At 37.5% G+C, this 18,110-nt stretch overlaps 1 protein-coding gene across 1 annotated transcript; it reads right to left on the bottom strand.

Moving 5' to 3' along the window:
• Positions 1–2,781: 2,781 nt before the first annotated feature.
• Positions 2,782–15,031, bottom strand: LOC135470997 (monocarboxylate transporter 4-like). The gene is made up of 6 exons (XM_064750047.1): positions 14,938–15,031; positions 8,751–8,904; positions 5,291–5,547; positions 4,817–4,960; positions 3,410–4,165; positions 2,782–2,918 (listed from the first exon to the last, which is right to left on the bottom strand). The coding sequence occupies exons 1-6, from the start codon at positions 15,029–15,031 to the stop codon at positions 2,782–2,784; spliced, it is 1,542 nt and encodes a 513-aa protein (XP_064606117.1).
• Positions 15,032–18,110: the final 3,079 nt, after the last annotated feature.

Genomic DNA, 18,110 nt, shown 5'->3' with positions numbered 1-18,110 from the left:
ATGACTAGCCTACAACCAGACGTAAGCAACATGTAGCTAGCTGTCATCGTCACGGCATTGACACAGTTTTCTGGCCTTTGTACCACCTGGTAAAAAATTGTATAATACCTGAAATTGAACTCCCAATGACGAATTAAATCATAGCAAAGAACTGAAAATGCCTGATATCTTTATCATAGATAAATAAAAACCCAAGGTGGCTGGTCAGACACACACATCATTTTACTATAGGTACCGGCCCGGTAATGTTGTTATTAAGTACTAACTGCCTGTTAGAATTTTTCCGTCATGTACTTTTTTCGCGTAATGTAACATGTATTTTTGAAGTACTTTGAAATAAATAAGGTTCATGATGCCACTCAATGCCATGCACTCATGGGAAAATAAAAATCTAGATCTTGGCATTACGCACAGTTCCTGTTCTTTTCTCTTTATTATAGGTTCTGGCAGTGTAGACTTTAAGCCGTCCTATGGAGCACGAATTTGAGTTATCCATATAGATACGGCGAGGAAACGTCACAGTTGACTTAATACATGGGTTATTTGACAATACTCGTAACTGACTCATTTATCGATTGATGCATGCAGTGAATCTCCAGATAGTCTACACAAGGGTCACTGCGCCAGAGGCAGAAGGAAATCGATATAAATACATGTACACGTATAAGCATAAAAACTAAAAAGGATAGCAACGAGTATGTCGCCATCCTTGAATTTGAACACCTTTAAAAGAATCACTTTGGTCGTTCTGAAGAACGTGTAAATAGTACAATGGAAACAAAGCAGAATGGCGAAAGTTCACTAAACACCTCAAAGATATATCTTGTGCATTTGTATATCTAAATAACGATGGTTTCGTCTTCCGTGATTCATTAAAAATAGAGGGCATGTAATGGTCTAAATATATAAAGCAAATATGGGAAGCCTTAATTCTGATTTTGGTATGCCTCTTGTCTTTGTAAGATCAAAATCATTACTTTTCCAAAATCATCTTTTCCATAATTTTGATAATTCCACAGAAAGAAGCTCTATATGCCCTGATTTTATCGGGATTAGATATAGAATACCTGTATGATTATTCAAACCCTCTTGTACCTGCACATATTCAACAGTTCAATTACTTTCGCGGTAAAATAAGAGGTATTGCAAATGCATTTGTTCAATTAACTTGAAAATAGCGTCTTATTTTCAAACAAGCGCGATTTGTAGTTGTCCCGAAATGAAAGGTGAGATTTCGTTTTGCACTTGTTACTTGGATATTGAATGATAGAATATCATTGAGCCCGTGGAAACTCTCTTCTGTATGTAACGATAAAACTTTCTTGTCATGCAATGTTCGATAAAAAACATTTCACTGACAGTCGAAGTTTCTACGTTTACCAAAACTAGTTCAAATTATTGCCTTATATTAATATCAGACTCGTAAACGTAATATTTATAGTGTTAAATTGTTGTAAAGTTTGAAAAAACTTTTAATACAACCAGGTTAATAAATTTTAGAAACTTTATTATAACATGTACACAAGCTAGGTTGATATTTCGGAAAGGCAATTATTTGGGGTATTCTAAAATAACTGTAAAAGTTTGAATAATTTGCGCTGATCGATTTCCGCCCCCCCCCCAAAATCTCAGGGTATATAGCCTCTTTCAAATCATACGTTTATCATTGCCCACAATGTTCATTTTTTATATCGATATACTACTTAAGCAGGAACAAAAAATAGTTAAATATGAATGCGTTTTCAATATAGTCATTGGCCACAAAGTAATCGGCTGTGGCTTTACTTTAGGTCGCAGCTGTCAAGGAAACAATTTGGAGCAAGTTTTTATAAATATATTTATTTCCACGGGGCTCGTGTTTATGACTGGGACAAAGTGAACAGACTCGAGATGGTTGCGTCATGTGCGTGACAGTGCGTGACATTTAGCCACACCCAAAGCAGCTAGAACTTGATTCGAACATGCGACATCCTTTTTCAACGTCAAGCAGACGCCATTGGCTAAAATTTTAATGATTCCATTAGTTACCTGGAACTAATAGAATTACAGACCTCAAAGACACTACCAAAATGTCTTTACACAACTTAAATTATTTTCAGTTTATTAACTCATACGCACGAATGTGTAGAAAACAATCTATGTTAAGATATGATAGATTAATGTACTTTAATGCTGTATTATCATAAGTAAAGCTTGGATAAGGCATAAATACTGACAGGGTCACTTAAAACGATGATGTCTTAAATATAGTCAAACTGATAATTAATACATCTTTATCACAGTAAACAATTTATATATGTGACGAATTAGGTAATATGTAAATGTACTATCTTGTTATAAAATTCCAAACCTCTGGATTTTTTTCACATTTGATATTCACAACAATCGATTCGTTATACTGGGTCCGTTTAACCCTTGTGCATTTACCGAAATCATGCTTACGCCCAGTAACTCCTTACAAATGCTCAGTAGTGCCTCAACAACACATGAATCACATAATTAAGGTTACAATCACATAATTAAGATAATAAACAAATCAAAATGCAAAATACAGTTGATAGTGAGTTTTGAAGAGTCCATTGCAGTCTTTCAGATATGACGTCCTTTTAGGTAAAAGCCATATTGAAAACAAATTAAATCTATACTTGAATCAATTCAGAAACAGTCGCCAAAATCGGCCAGTCAAGATTTTCCGCGAAGTTTGCCTATTGGATAGGAAACAAACACATATTGGAGTAGCTGGGTATAATTTAACAGTTTTAAGGTGACGATTTCTTGATTTCATGTTGATACTTTCCACTTTCTTTTGCGTTGCACAATTTTGTAAAGAATTGCGAATGGCACTGCACCACAAAGACACAATGTTCCGGCAACGTAAAATGAAATGTTGTAGCTGCCAGTGGTATCGTTGATGAGGCCTGTGGACATAAGAAACAAAAAAGATTTGGTTTCTTGGACAAAGAAAAATTACACAAAATTTGTTTACCTGTATGTGAAAAGTATGACTTTCAGTAGAGACAGTTTCCCCTTATAGTACTAAGTTACAAAGCGATACCACGTTACAAGTTAGTGATTTGCTTATTATAAAATGGAAATCATTGGGTCTGTCAGTATTTGGATCTTAATTTTATTTTCTTGTTTTTTTTTTATACGACCACGTAAAATGTACATGTACTGCTAGTCCCACGTGTAGATATTGTAAATGTCATGAAGTAAAGTAACATTAGTTGCACGCGTGTTTGCTTTAAAACATTATTTCCTTTGAAAATCACGGATTCTTTGTACAATTATTACGCGACTTCTTGTAGAGCGTGGCCGGTTAGACGTGTGTAGTTGTAATTTTGATGCTATATGCATGTATTCTATAAGAGAAGTTTGTCTCTGCTAATTATAGGTTATCTTAGCTCACCTGCCATTGGAGCACTCAGAAGATAACCAATTCCGTAAGCTGTACAGACGATGCCAAGGCCCGTAGAGTACCTCTCTAATCCAAGTAAATCCACCGTCACTACAGCGTACAGTCCACTTATTCCACCTACCGCGGCACCATAAGCCAAGGCGCCGAAAAGCAGCGCCCCATACGACGTGAGCCCAGAGAAAAGAAACATTATGGCACTCATAAAAACCAGGCAAGCGTTAAACAGTAAAACGCTGTGCGACCAGAAAACTTTCAGGACAAGGCCAAACACTACAGTGGATACGGTGTACGCTAAGCCAATATACACAAGCAGCATGGTACTGTCATCTTTGCTGAAACCTTTCAGTATGCCTAAGTCGACTATAACAATGTAGGTGTACTTATATCCGATAGCAATAATAGGGCATATTATAATGTAACACACGTATGCAGGATTTTTCCACAGTTTCGAACCACACATAGCACTCCTCAGTTGCATAGGCTCTGCTTTTTGCTTAACAGCTTTTTTGCTCCTTGGTGAAGTGAAAAGAACCGCAGCCGGAATGGTATGAAGCATCATGGCGGACAGAATAATCATCGTCCCTCTCCATCCAAACTCGTCAATGATTGTTCTAAGAATCATTGGGAAGATCAGAGCACCTGTTCCTGACCCAGCCACAGCTATGGATGACGCCGCTCCACGGCCTTTGTCAAAGTGCTGTCCCACAGCGACGAAAGAGGCAACACACACGAGACAGCATCCAGTTCCTTTGTACAAAAAGGAAAAAGCAATACAAATATAAAAGCCATGTGAATTTCAAGATAACGTGGTATCCTTTCCCGCGCAAAAACTGAAATGGCCATTGTTTTCTTGCTGTGCAAGAATACACTCAAAAAATTAATCTTCTGATTTTAACAGAAAGTCTGTAGTCTGAGTGATGCTAAAATGTATTCTGTTATTATAACACAATATTCAGACATATTCAACATAATTTTCCGTAGTCTAATAGAATTCTACCATCACTCAGACTACAGCCTTTCTGTTAAATTTAACAGATTATTTCTTTTTGAGTGTAAAACTTTACCAGTTTGCCCACAAGACGTCAGGGCAAAGGCAACGAATGAACAATAGACTATACAGCTAAAGCTAAACTTACTGTGACCGAAAGGGTGCACCATTATCAGTCAACTGTTAAATGATACGTGCTGCAAATATTACAAAAACCTTAGGAAACATAAAATGAATTGTGACTCATACTCTGTAACCTCGAGGTACAAATTAAATCATCCACAACAGGGAAACTAAACCGGTGATACCAGTGTCCTTAGAAATGTGCGAAAAATACATACGTATTACAGTGAACTTAAATTGTGCATCTTAGAATGGGTGCGAATACATAATACAAAGGCAAAACTTACCGGTTAAAATACCGAAGGTAATGAAAATCACAGCAATATTTGGAGCCAACGAACAAGCCAGCAGTCCAGCAAAGGATAAGAAGGCTCCCATTACCGTGGACGACCGAGGGCCAAATTCGTGAACCAGAATTCCAACAAACATACCTGTAATTTGGAATTGATCTCATTCACATAATGCTGTTTTTGCACAAAATTTGTCCAATTTACCCAAAATCATTTCCTCCAATCAGATGACAGGTTTCCACCTGATACTGTGCTTTTAACCAACGCATGCAATGATGTGAGTTTTTAACTAATTTCTTACATCTGTCATCTAATATTGCTCAGATACCTTTGTTTTGTTCTCAAGGTTGAAATAAGAATGCTTAAACTGACCTCTATGTTTAAAGACAAGGCGAATTCAACAAAACATACGGGTCTAGCAAGAATATGACACTTCTGCTAAAACGATGGGTGAAGATAGTAAAACCTTACCAGCTCCAAATACAAGCCCACTACATATGGATGTTGCCCAGCCCACGACTGCTCTGCCGGTGTGAAACGTCTCTAGGAATTCCACAAAAAACACTCCAACTGAGTTTCCAAAACCGGCACTGAAGACCTGGCAAACGAAGGCACCCACAAGAACCAACCATTTTCTCTTTACCTTTCCGGTGACAATTTGCCTGCAGAATAGTTCAATGGCTGCTTTCCCAGATTGAACGATGTCCTTACCACGCAGAGGAGAGCAACTGTAAAGATACAATAAGTATTGATAAATTTCCAGTCTAGTTGACCATTTTACTTCATAACAAAACCTTCGAAGATGAAGCCCAAAATGAGAACTGGATACAGCAGGCCTACTATATTATTTACCAGGAACTCCAGTGACCATGTTTCAACAGCCTAGCTGCAGATGCAGATGCACAGCCATAGTAGTCCTGGTTCAGGTCGAAGCCTCTGGAGTGATTGTGCTGGGGATTTTGACTCCAGTTAAATGTTTACAAAATTACAATAGGACTGTTGTAAAAATAGATCAGTGCTCAATTATGAAAAAAATGGAACTAAATTTAAGTATCACTGAGGCTGATCTGTGCATCCGAGTGTCGCTGGATTTTATGCTTCAGTTTTGTTGTGGTAGCTCCTAAGATGAGAGATGTGCTGACCTAGTTATCTTGGGCATTATCGCGGGCGTCAGTGAAAGTACCTCGTCTTCAACATGGCGTTTCAATAATTTTGTTGCATTTTATAAACGAGAACAGAAAAAAAAACATCACCTGTGTGCGAGAAAGGCGAAAGACCAAAATCTAAATCTTCAGCTGTAATAAATTTTGAGAAAGAAATTCTATCCTAATTAATCATTGTTCAGTTTAAGCATTGTCCAGTGAGATGCCGTCTTCTCATTCTCATAAACCTTCGGTTTCCCTAATGAATTTTGCACGAACTCAGACATTTGCTATTTAGAAATTGCTGACCAAACGCTAAAATGAACGACAAAAAACGTATTTGGGAAGATGGATGCCGTTTGGGACTAAACGGTATGCTACTGTCTGACATAATTTGTGATACCATCGTTGAATATTACACGGCTTGTAAATTATCTGATTTAGTTGCAATATTGTACCTCTCGCTTCTGCGGGTGGCGCGTAAGCGCCTCGAGAGTTACAATGTGTTACGGGTTCTAAAATATCGATCTTCTAATTGAGGAGATTTATCAATAAATATCTTCAAAAATAGGCCACGCAGCCAAAAAATCCCACTGACCAGCTCGTGCGTGTTTGCGCGTAAACACGCACGAGCTGGTCAGTGGGATTTTTTGGTGTCGGTAAGTTCGTGTTTACACTAGCGATATTCTGTGCAACTTTGGGATGACTGCGTGGCCTATTTTTGAAGATATTTACTGACAAATCTCCTCAATCAGAAGATCGATATTTTAGAACCCGTAGCACATTGTAACTCTCGAGGCGCTTACGCGCCACTCGCAGAGGCGAGAGGTACATTCTTGCAACTACAACTGATTTTACGTCTGTGGTGGTCCGTGAGTGATACAGACCTGCCCAACAACATTTTGTGAAATGGCTCTTCGCCTACACGTCACTAAGTCGTTGTATACAATTTAAAAAGGATGTGTTATGCAATAGTTCTGTCTTATCATATGTCACTTCATGGAGTGATGTCACAGCTTAGTCACAGGCTACCTCACAGCTTAGGCCTCGCAATCTGATAGCAACGTAATTGAATGGATAAAATTCTCAAGATGGCTCCCTCTACTGACACCAGCCATTTGTGCAGTTTTGTCATTTTGTTCTACACGTTATTCGGTGAAATCTCATTGAAATAATCAAGTGTGATAGTTAATAGAAAGCTTTAGTATCCTGCTTTCGATTGAAATATGTTTTAGCCGGGTGTTGTGTTGTCCTTCAGTGAAGTTAATTATGTGACTGACGGTGCATTTTGTCTGTCTTTCATGGTTCATGAAAAACTCAAATTAGTGGAGATCATTTAAAAATCGACCTGAGTAACATCAGACAGTACTTTCGGTTGGATTGAACTTTTCTGGTATTTCACAGATTCTACAGCGATGATCCTATAGGGCAAATTGACAGCACTAGAATGTACTCAGAGATGTACAGTACGAAAATAAGGATAATGCTGCCAATCGTGTGATATCTTAGTGTAGTAAAACCTAATCTTTCTCGCATTATACCTGGCCACCTGAACAGTATTTAAAGGAACAATTAAAGTTTTAAATACTCGAAATTGTCAACAGGACATAAAGGTGATGTGAAGATTATACGGGAATTCATTTATGTGGAGAAAATCTGCATTAATTGGATGACCGTGATAGTTGGCAAATGGTCACACGCAAAAGGTGAAATATGGTCTCTTGTCAGTTTACCTCAGTTATGGTTTTATTCTAACTGTTCATATAACTGGATAAATGGTAGAAAATTACGCGCTCCCTAGCACCATGGCTTAAGGAGAATTAGTTTAAAAAATGCAGTGATAACTGCTCTAGAATTCCTCAAAATGCAGTGTTGTCATCACAATTAATATTCACATAAAAACAAATTCGTACATGCATGGGTAACGTTGTCACTTCGATTGACTGACTGATATATTGGTAGTTGATGCCTTAACGTAAAGAGCCCGGGGGAAACCCACAGCCAACCGCAGAGGAGCTAAGAAAGTATATAAATATGAAATTAATAAAAATTAAAGGAGAAGAAAATTTAAACATCAATCAAATATCATTTAAAAGAGTATGTATTTCCTCGCAGGTGCATGGCAAAAAAATTCTAATATGTACCTCAAGTTGACCAACTATAAATAAATTCAAAATCCGCTGTGGGCGACTCCATTTTGTCTACGAACTAGTCCTGATGTCTTCTTTGTTAGGAGAATTGCCATCGGACAGGCTTCGTACATTTCCGGTAGAACTCCTCTTCCCAGAAGGTAGCGAACAGTACAGTTCGTTTTCCGCTTGACGATAGGGAAACCGGAATCTTGGACGTAGGTTCCGAGTTTACACGAACAAGCCGGCTGTTTTAACGGCTCTTGTGGGCTGAGAGGCAAAACACCCCCAGCATAAATTACAGTGTGTTAAAAATGGAGGACGCGATGGACTCTGCCGATATGCAGCAGGCAACGCCAGATAAAAAAAATGCGCTCTTTTCAGCCTATAATGTCATTTTTTTAAAGTTTTCTTCCCCTTTAATGCAAAGAGACGTAGTCAACAAGTTTTAATATTACTGGAAAGACGCAAGAAGTGTTCTAAGCGAATGAGGCTCTCAAATGACTGGGACACCATCATGTTTGAGCAAAAAAAAAAAAACAGGTTTGAAGCTTATTCCAAAAGGAACATGGTTGCGCGATGCATTACCTATCGCGAATAACGACCCTGTTCATGAGACCTCGTCCGTAACACTCATGGGCGTTAAGTAGTACAATTTACCTGTTGTCATTAAGCGTTACGGCTCTGCTTTCTCTTGAGGAACTTTTTGTGGGAAGCATCTCTTCAGACAGTATTGGAGGAAAGGACGATAACTCGTGTCTTTCCTGTAAACTGTCATGCTTGTACAGTTCACGGACAGACAACCACACTTCTTCTGCAAAGAAATTAAGACGTTGCGTTAAGTATAGCACTGGGAACTTATACTCAATTGCTACCATCGTCATAAGCGAATGAGATCGTTTGAAGAGGGGTTACATGTACGAGTTACTCGATATTGCAAATTACGAAATTTGATATACCAGTTCCCATTTTTCCGACATAACAGTAAATGACCTTTAAAATTTGCACTGCATTGATTTGAACAAATTTATTTCTTATTTATTTATTTATTTATTTATTTATTCGATTGATGTTTTACGCAGTACTCAAGAATATTTCACTTATACGACGGCTGCCAGTTTTATGGTGGGATGAAAACCGAGGGAAACCGAACATATTTAACAAGTGTTAAGTGAGCAAAGCAAAACATGGATTGTGGAGGAGGTGGGGTGGGGGTAAAGCTGGGGCATAACATATGTTAACTTTTGAGTGTGCGGGAGCACCGGATACGTGCCCACCGTCAGCTTCCTACGCCACAGCATAAGGCAATTGTTTTGAATCAGTTTTGCCAATTAGGCCTACCTTTGTATCCACTGTCTTCTGTATTCATCCATTATTCGTTACAGTAGGTAATTTCATCAATGAAAATTAACAGGTGTAGTTGATTGATTGATTTATTCATTCATTCATTCATTCATTTAGTCATTCATTCATTTATTCATTGCTGCTTCAAGCCGTAGTCAAAGGCAAAGACATGACTAAAATGAAGAATATATTAGATGAAAGACCATTAAACACTGTCAATGAAAATAGTTATATTTCTTTTACAATTTTGCCAACCGAGTAAAATGGTTTTAAAACATCAGCATAATTAACCCAGACCTCTGGGTCAGTAGTGACCCGGAGGGTAGTAGTACTCGGGGTCTCACAGCGGTGTATGTGTGTTGTCTGATTTGACACACTTGCTCAAATGAGTTTAGTCATGCTAGTGAAATTTCTGCACATGGGAATAGCTACGACGAATTAAGGTCACTATCGTTTTTAAGAGCGACGTGCAAAGTGGACACTATTTCATTTTTAAAATGAGTCAGTTTAAAGCGCCTTAAGTTATTTCCACTCAATATCCATTGAATTTACTTATAGACACACGGTAGTTGTTCAAGGGTTGACTTTAAAAAAATAAATAATTGAATAAAAATAGAGTACTTTAACACGCTGCCGCCCGCGAGAAACGTCATCTCGCCAGAGCAGCCGTAATGCAATTATAACAATTTTTATAGCCGATCGTAAAAGTCATTAAAGACGTTTTGACATTTTTTGTTTAAAAATTAGGTTAATTATGCTTTGTATAAAACCTATAAATTTGTGTTTTATACAAAGCATAATTAACACAGGCAAAATATTGAGGTATTTACAAATGAGGAAAGAACAAACAAACCGTGTCAGTTCGTTCCGCTTAAAAAGTAAACAAGTAAGAAGTCGTTTGTCATTCATGTGTTTTTTTTTCCAGTTCGACGAAGTGAGCTGAAGGATATAGGGAATGTCTTTGTACGTCACCTATTGACGTCATTTACATGCGTTGATTGTTGTTCAGAGTGGAATCAATGTGAGCTGATGTTAACCTCATTTCAAGCCTTAATTTATTGGTCTACAGAAATTTAAAAAATATAATTTACTGTCGATTTAAAAAAAACACATGACTTTGGTTCATTTGAGATAACTTTGTTTCAAGAGATATCATCTTCTTTGTCATATGACAGTAAAATCATCTGATAAAGTTAGAAATCTTTCACTGAGTCATCTACTGAGGTGATACGATCATTTCAGGCTCCGAGTATAGTATATAACTTTCATTTTCCTTACATAGCCCAACAGTGTTAAGTTGGATGTTGAGAACCTTCTTAAATAATCTTCTGTAGTCACTTTAATATACAGTTGTATGTTGAAATATTAAGACAAGATGCTATACAGTCTATACATGTAAATACCAGGGTAACTAACTGTTGTGTCATTGGTTTTTTGTGTGACTTTCTATGTCTCAGTACGACGTTAAACCCCAAGCACTCACTCACTCAGGAATGCCTCAGGAATGACGGCATGTGGTGTCTAATAAATGTTAATGTTAATAAATGTAATTTCTTATAAGCCAACAGATTACTGAAACATCAGACCCGCTGATACAATCGGATTTGAAACGGCTTGTAGATGACATGCAAACGTAACAATTTATTAGGAAGAGATTATACATTGGACGATGCAGATAATTACGGTTAGTATAAGCCTACGTTGTCGTTATACATATCAGCGTACAAGAGGCTGAGGCTGTATGTACATCTAGTTATCACATGAGCTATCGTGTACCTTTGATGGCTGTGTCTTTTCGTCATTCTCTGCGCCTTAACAACTAAACTTTTTCTCTAGACTGAACGAATTTAATTACACTGAAAGTATTCACTGCTTCTAATCTCCTTTAAACGAAAAGACAAAGAGCGATGGACAAAGCGCGTAGTTGCCTTTGTCCATGTGTCAATTTTGCGGCATATTGACGGGAAAAAACACCTTGCCCTTGTTTCCCAGTCTTTATTGCAGACCCTTAAAACGGACGAATAAAACATGCAGATTTCAGCCAACGGCATCTTAGATTACTTTAGCCAAGAAAAATTGAGCACAATTCCAGTGTTAACTGAATTGGGACATAATGTTCGTTAAGGTTATTGGAATCAAACATACATATATATATATGCTGAATTGAAAGGCTTCCTCACCTATAACAATATTCTGCTAGTTAGAAAAGTGATGAATAGATGAATAGAATACCATTACAGAATCATATTTTCCATTTACATTCAATTGATGTATCGTTTATTTAGATAGATTTAGATGATATCCCTTTCAAAATGAAAACGTTGATAACAAAATTTACACAGCAATAATAAAATGAGCTGTGACATGGATGCTAATTCAATAAATATGTTCACTTAACTTTTAACAGAACAATAGCGCCAATAGTTCCAACCTGAGGTTCCAACCACATGTATTTCATGTGACTGTAAACTGCTAAATATAAAACCATGGATTTCATGAGGCGCACCACCATCGTTGTGTATTAAATGTTACCGTCAATTTTTATATGGACGTTTAAGGTGGTTGTTCCGATTAAAATAGCTTGACTCACTGGAAGAACAAGAGCACGTGTTACGTATAATGCGTCTCGTGTTGAATACTTTGAGAAGTACACACTATGCCGGCTTTCACATGACACCTGAAGGAATGATTCATCGTCACGTACGATACTGAATGGTGTAGACAACCGATCAGACTGTACTTGAGTATTTTAATGCATTAATCAAACGTGTGAACACATTAGGTTATCAATATGCCCATTTACACAGTATAGCTGGAATACGCCCATTGCTTGACTGGTCAGCGCTCACAATGCACGCTTCATCGTGCTGAAACAGCCCTCAGTAATACGTCAGGTCACGTTTGTGGTAATATTTATAATAACGTCTAAGTTTTAGCGGTTTGTGGTCTGCTTTTTATATATAAAAAATGTAATGTGCGTTTATATCATGTTAAGTTGCATCAAAAGACAGAATGGATGGTTCAGAGGCCAAAATGACAAGTGAACATACTACGTCTTTTTTCACGATACTTATTTAATACAAATGTCAAGAAAAATATGCATACTAAAGTTAACCAAACACTTTGTCACATCCGTGCACGTCTTTAGAGTGTAAGAATGCATGTGCAATACTATATCTATCCTACTTAAAAAAGTAATTTCTTGATATGGACTGAGTGTTATAACAATAAATTTTACTTTACGGAATATCTTGGCAGAATGTCCTACCCCGAGAATATGCAATGGCATTTTATAGGCTTCAATTTTTATATGGCTTTTTCGTTAGAATAAACATGCTATTCAAAAGCAGTATTGTTTTATTCTTCTGGAATACGTTAATTAAAATCTAAACAAAACTACTTTCGTAAAGTCACTGACTTCAACTCCATTACTTGTAGAATCGTGACGTATTAACATCTTTTCAGGCTTTCGGGAACGATGCTGTTGTCCAGTGTTCCCCAATGACAAACAGCGTGCACTCAATAGCAAACATACATCGGTGCGATTGCGGCTGGTGCTAATATCGTTGCGCTGCATCCTCGAGGAAAAGAAGGCAGTAAAACAGGTGAAAACATGGTGCGTGCAACTCAGGTGTACTGTCTAAACAAGGAAGTAATAAGTTTTGCATTTGATGAAAAACTTTTTTAATAACATATAATCTCCAAAATACCCGGTGGCCCAGTTCACATATATAGACATGCAGGAAAAGCTTGCACTTCGGTATTTCATTTAGTGAATCGTAATAGTGAACATTTTATCTGTGTGTTTCAATGTCAGATATCAGTAGGAAGAGATTTCATCCAGAAAAGCCGTTAAAAAGCAAATGCTGTTCCCCACTGACAGCTCATTTTCTACTTGGTTTGGCAATTTTTAAGAGAGAAGATTGAATTTTCACGATTGTTGGTATAATGAAGGGCCATAAGTTAAACAGCTGTAATATGTGACCAGCCGCGTTGTGTGAACAGCTGAACTATGATATTTTTTAATATATTTATACCTTGACATAACCGAAAGGGAGAAAACCTTAATGAACCTCTCTTGCTGAGCATATTAACCTTAAATACCTTTCCAAAAGCACTGAAATATACTGGCATCTCACCTATAATATGTCATTATGTCAAAATAAACGTGAAGGAATGACCGGTAACCCCATGTTCAGTGAGCAACATCCTGCCTCGACTACATGAAGTAAAGGCCTAGTATAGATACAGTTGGCGGCAACACGTTTAAAGTTAAGAAGGCATCAAAGCCTAACAGTTCTGGTTGAATCTTGTTTATAGGGTCTTTTAACGAACAATCTTTGTTTTTTTTTTTTACTCGCGACGTGTATTTTTAGTAAATGAAACATACTATTTGTATTATTTCTATCGTCAAAAATAGTTCCTCTCTGTCTAATTGAATTTTTTATTACACTACGGACTATTTACATTGTAGGTGTAGTGTTGTGTCGTATTTTTGTTTTTTGCAAAATGCTTTTATGTTCGACATTATTTCCACAACAAGTGAGTTTGGTATATGTATATATCCTCACATAAACAGTGCTATCTGATTATTAACATAATGCCACATATTTTGTAGACGTGTATAAACATGAGAAGAAATTGTTTATTTTTACCCAACGGGTGACCAGTTGTAAAAACTGAAGTATAGTTTCATACTGTTCATGTAATATTTTGCCATGTACATATGCTATAATATAAATGTAAGTTAACTATATGACGAAGAATTCTGAAATATTGCTTACCTGAGCTCATTTCAAAAAAAAATCCCAAGTGTGTTCAAATAAGTGGATTTTTTCCCATGAATTTCCATACACTCCTTGCTTGTGATTTGTAGCTGAATGACGTAGCTTTTATATTCAATAAACCTGTAATGTTTTGGAGACATATAAAAAATTATGGTTTTAAATATATTTACGGTGTGAGTGCTTGTTAGAAAAAAGCTTAAATGATGAAGCATGTGTTATGTTTGTAAATGCAGAATGAAACAAAAACAAATAATCTTGTCCGTGCTGGTGTTAGAACTTGCGGACACGTGGTCGGAAAAAAATGTGTGTTTCCTCACAAATATTCGTGAGCGGATCGTGTCCTTGTTTATCTTTTTAACCAGTTAGAGTCAACACAAAATCCGCTTTAACCTTTTATCACGCTGATGTTGTTGTTTTTCGACACCTGAACGAGAAGTAATGCATCTTTTCAGCAACATCCATATCCTTCTATCGCTAGCAATTAAAGCTAAAATTAGCATAAAACGTTTTTAATGGTGTGCTGGCTTTTTTTAATTTGTGAAACTTTTCCCTAACAACTGAGCTCTGACATTCATAATATGACAGAGATTAAATGCATAACCACAAATTACAAATCCCGAACAAAAATTAACGGAATGAAAATTTCCCATTCACAAATGCTTGGGCGCAGGACTGCTTCTCCTGAAGGGGAAAATAGACAAAGTTATTGAACTTACCAGATGCTTCAGAGTTTTGGCGAATGGACATCTCATTGGCAATATGTGCCGAGGTTTTGTCTACGATACCCCCACCATCTTCTTGTGAAAACATCTCGATGGTGTTGTTGTTGTTATAGGTTTACATAAGAAAAAGTCTGATGGAAGATGAGGCCTTAACAGTAGATGATGGACATGTAATATGAAGGCCGTATCCATGTGTGGGTGTCCTTTAAAAGTTACGACACACACGGAGAGGCTTTGCTGATGGTGGACGAATGACGTCATAGCAGACCCCATGCACGGGGACAATGATTCGCTCTTATTCAGCAGACGATTGCAGAAACGATTTACTAGGGGACAATAATCGTGCTTAATTATGTGTGCAAATGTATGTTATTTTAGTACATAAATTATACAGTTATGATATAAGTTTATAACAATATTTGGTGATATGAACTATTTGTATAGATGGACTGATGACTTGCCCAGTGTTAGCAGGAGCTTTATCCAAAAGATGAAAGATTCCCACTCCTTGTCTATCAGGGCTGTTGCCACGCGCAAAGGGAAAGTGGAAAAGCAGTATCTCTAACAACGCGACTACAGCTCGATAAATATTACGTGTACAAATATTTTTAAAATTTATTTATTTAATTGATTGGTGCTTTACGCCGTACTCAAGAATATTTCACTTATATGAAGGCGGTCAGCATTGTGGTGGGAGGAAACCGGGCAGAGCCCGGGGGAACCCAAAATCATCCGCTGGCTGCTGACAGACCTTCCCACGTACGGCCGGAGAGGAAGGCAGCATGAGCTGGACTTGAAGTCACCAATCCCATTGGTGATAGGAGTATTTATAAAATAAATATTATGTTTCATCCAGAGCCTCTGTTCAAAGAGTATACCGTAAATTATCTAAAGTTTCCTCATGTCTAAGTTACACATTTTGCCAGCTTCATAGAGTTCTAATGATCAAACGAATTCATACAGAACACTGATACAAATGAACTGGAACGAAATGTGTAAATTCTTTGAGTATAGAAACTTTCCGAATTCCTTGTAAGTCGAAGCATGGATTTGGAGGCGGAATCGCCTCCAAATTAGGAGTCAAAAATTAGGAGTCAGCGAGAGCAAATACACATGTGCCTACAGGAATATCATCTAAATCATGGGTGTTCACCTTCTGTGTCACAATTAATATACCAAGCATGCTTATGTCTACTGTCCACAAATGGGCTAGGTCTTTGTATTTGGAAAATGGATGTTTGACATTTGTCCTCTCATCACGCCGGGATTGATTTATCACCGTGATGGGTGTTTGGCACCGCATTTAAGAATTTTTTTAGTGTCAGAGGACGGTCTGTCATTATGGAAACCGAAAGGTCTGGGTAAAAACTTTGCAGGCCATACAGTTGGATGGAAAAGTCACCAGCATAATATAATACAATACCAAAATTCCCTAGCGAACGGTGTCAATCGATTGTTGCAGTCAAATCCCTGAGAAGAGTGGAAGCGAGGGACATCGATGATTTCAGTTCTTGTAACTGATAGAGCAGGGGTGCTGCCTACTTAAATAACATTACCAGTTATGCATTTTGTTAGCCACTTGTATTATTATTAAAATCACTGAAACTACCCGCATTCTTCTCACCATAATGCTGGCCGCGGATGTATAAGTAAAATATTCTTGAGTGCGGCGTAAAACACCTAATAAACAAACAAATAAAACACTGAAACTCTTATTCAAGTAGGCAAATGGCATCGGAGTTCCATCAGTTACAACTGAGATTTGCTTCCCATTGTAGAGAGCAGCTGGTAAGCCTCATTACCTATGTAAACTGAAATCATGCTTTGGTACCTGTAATATATAATAGGGAATAAAATATCAAAGACTACAACAAAGAGAGTAAAATTAGAGCAGTGACGACTGTGTGGTAGTTGTCAGATGGTCACACCTAACCGGTGAAATAGGGCGGCTTCTCAATTTAGCTCAGCTATGTTTAAATCTGCTCAAGTAAATGCTTAAATAGTAGCAACATAATCAGGCTTACACCAAAAAGAGTAAAACCAGAGCATCCACGACATGTGATACTTCACGGGTGAAGTAACGGGTGAAATACAGCCTCTTGTTACCTCAGTTAGGGTTTTATTGCGATTGTTCACGTTAATAAAGACCTGCGGCTTTTGTTTCGTGAATAACTGAGTACCGTCTTTATTAACTTTTCTGCTGACTGATTTGATGAAATGTTATCTGAAAGTAGCCAAGAATTATGTAATGTATGTGGAAAAAGATATGCTCAACAAGGCAAGACCATACTCTTTGTTTGGTTGATGGCATGATTGTGTGGTTATAGGTGTATAAGCTATCTTCATATTGTGACACAAGCTTACCCACACAAAAGCATTAATTTCTCTTTGTACATCACAGAAATCAGTTTACTTTGATAAATATTTACAACATGTATACACCGCGTTGAACAGCAGATGACGGCCTGTCTATTCTAGTATTCATTGTACGCAGAACCTCATCAGGAGCGTTATTCCCGAGTCGATTAGAAAATGCAAATAATTGAAATAAGATTGTCTTCCGGCCATATATGCTTCACAGTGTATCCGCGCATTGTGATCTGCGCATAGTTAGCTCTGGTCAGATCATCCGAATTGATATATAATTCCCTTTGGAAACCCCAGTCAAGGTTCGGAGGAGAGTTCTCCAGTTGTGGTATAGTGCTCATGTACATTATACCGCGAAGTACACTGCATTCTTACTACATATATGCAGCATACCCAATATGTCTGTAAAACTGGAACAAAGTCAGGTTTTGGGTGTACATATATTTGGTTTTTTAAAATGCACAGTGGAGTGGCTGAGTGGTAGAATTCATACGTTGTATTTGTTCTCTTATGTTCTCATACTCATTTATCACTAATGAACACCAATCTCCATGGTAGGTCATCATATCCTTCTCGTCAAGATCTTACATATCAATCAGTGTCTGGTATATTTAGTATTAGGATTAAGTCACTGAAACCATGTGAAGCATCGTGATAAAATCATAGACAGGCAAGCAAATCCGATGCCCCCGCACCATCTACCATACTACTTCCCCCGTTTTGTTTGTACATTGGTGGATGATTGCGCAATATATCGTTCGGATAAAAACACTATTCCTAGACACCAGTACCAGTATCAG

The sequence above is a fragment of the Liolophura sinensis genome, chromosome 7, assembly GCF_032854445.1.
Source record: "Liolophura sinensis isolate JHLJ2023 chromosome 7, CUHK_Ljap_v2, whole genome shotgun sequence".
NCBI classification, from domain to species: domain Eukaryota; kingdom Metazoa; phylum Mollusca; class Polyplacophora; order Chitonida; family Chitonidae; genus Liolophura; species Liolophura sinensis.
The sequence above is the reverse complement of the archived record's forward strand: the minus strand, read 5'-3'. Positions and strand labels throughout refer to the sequence as shown.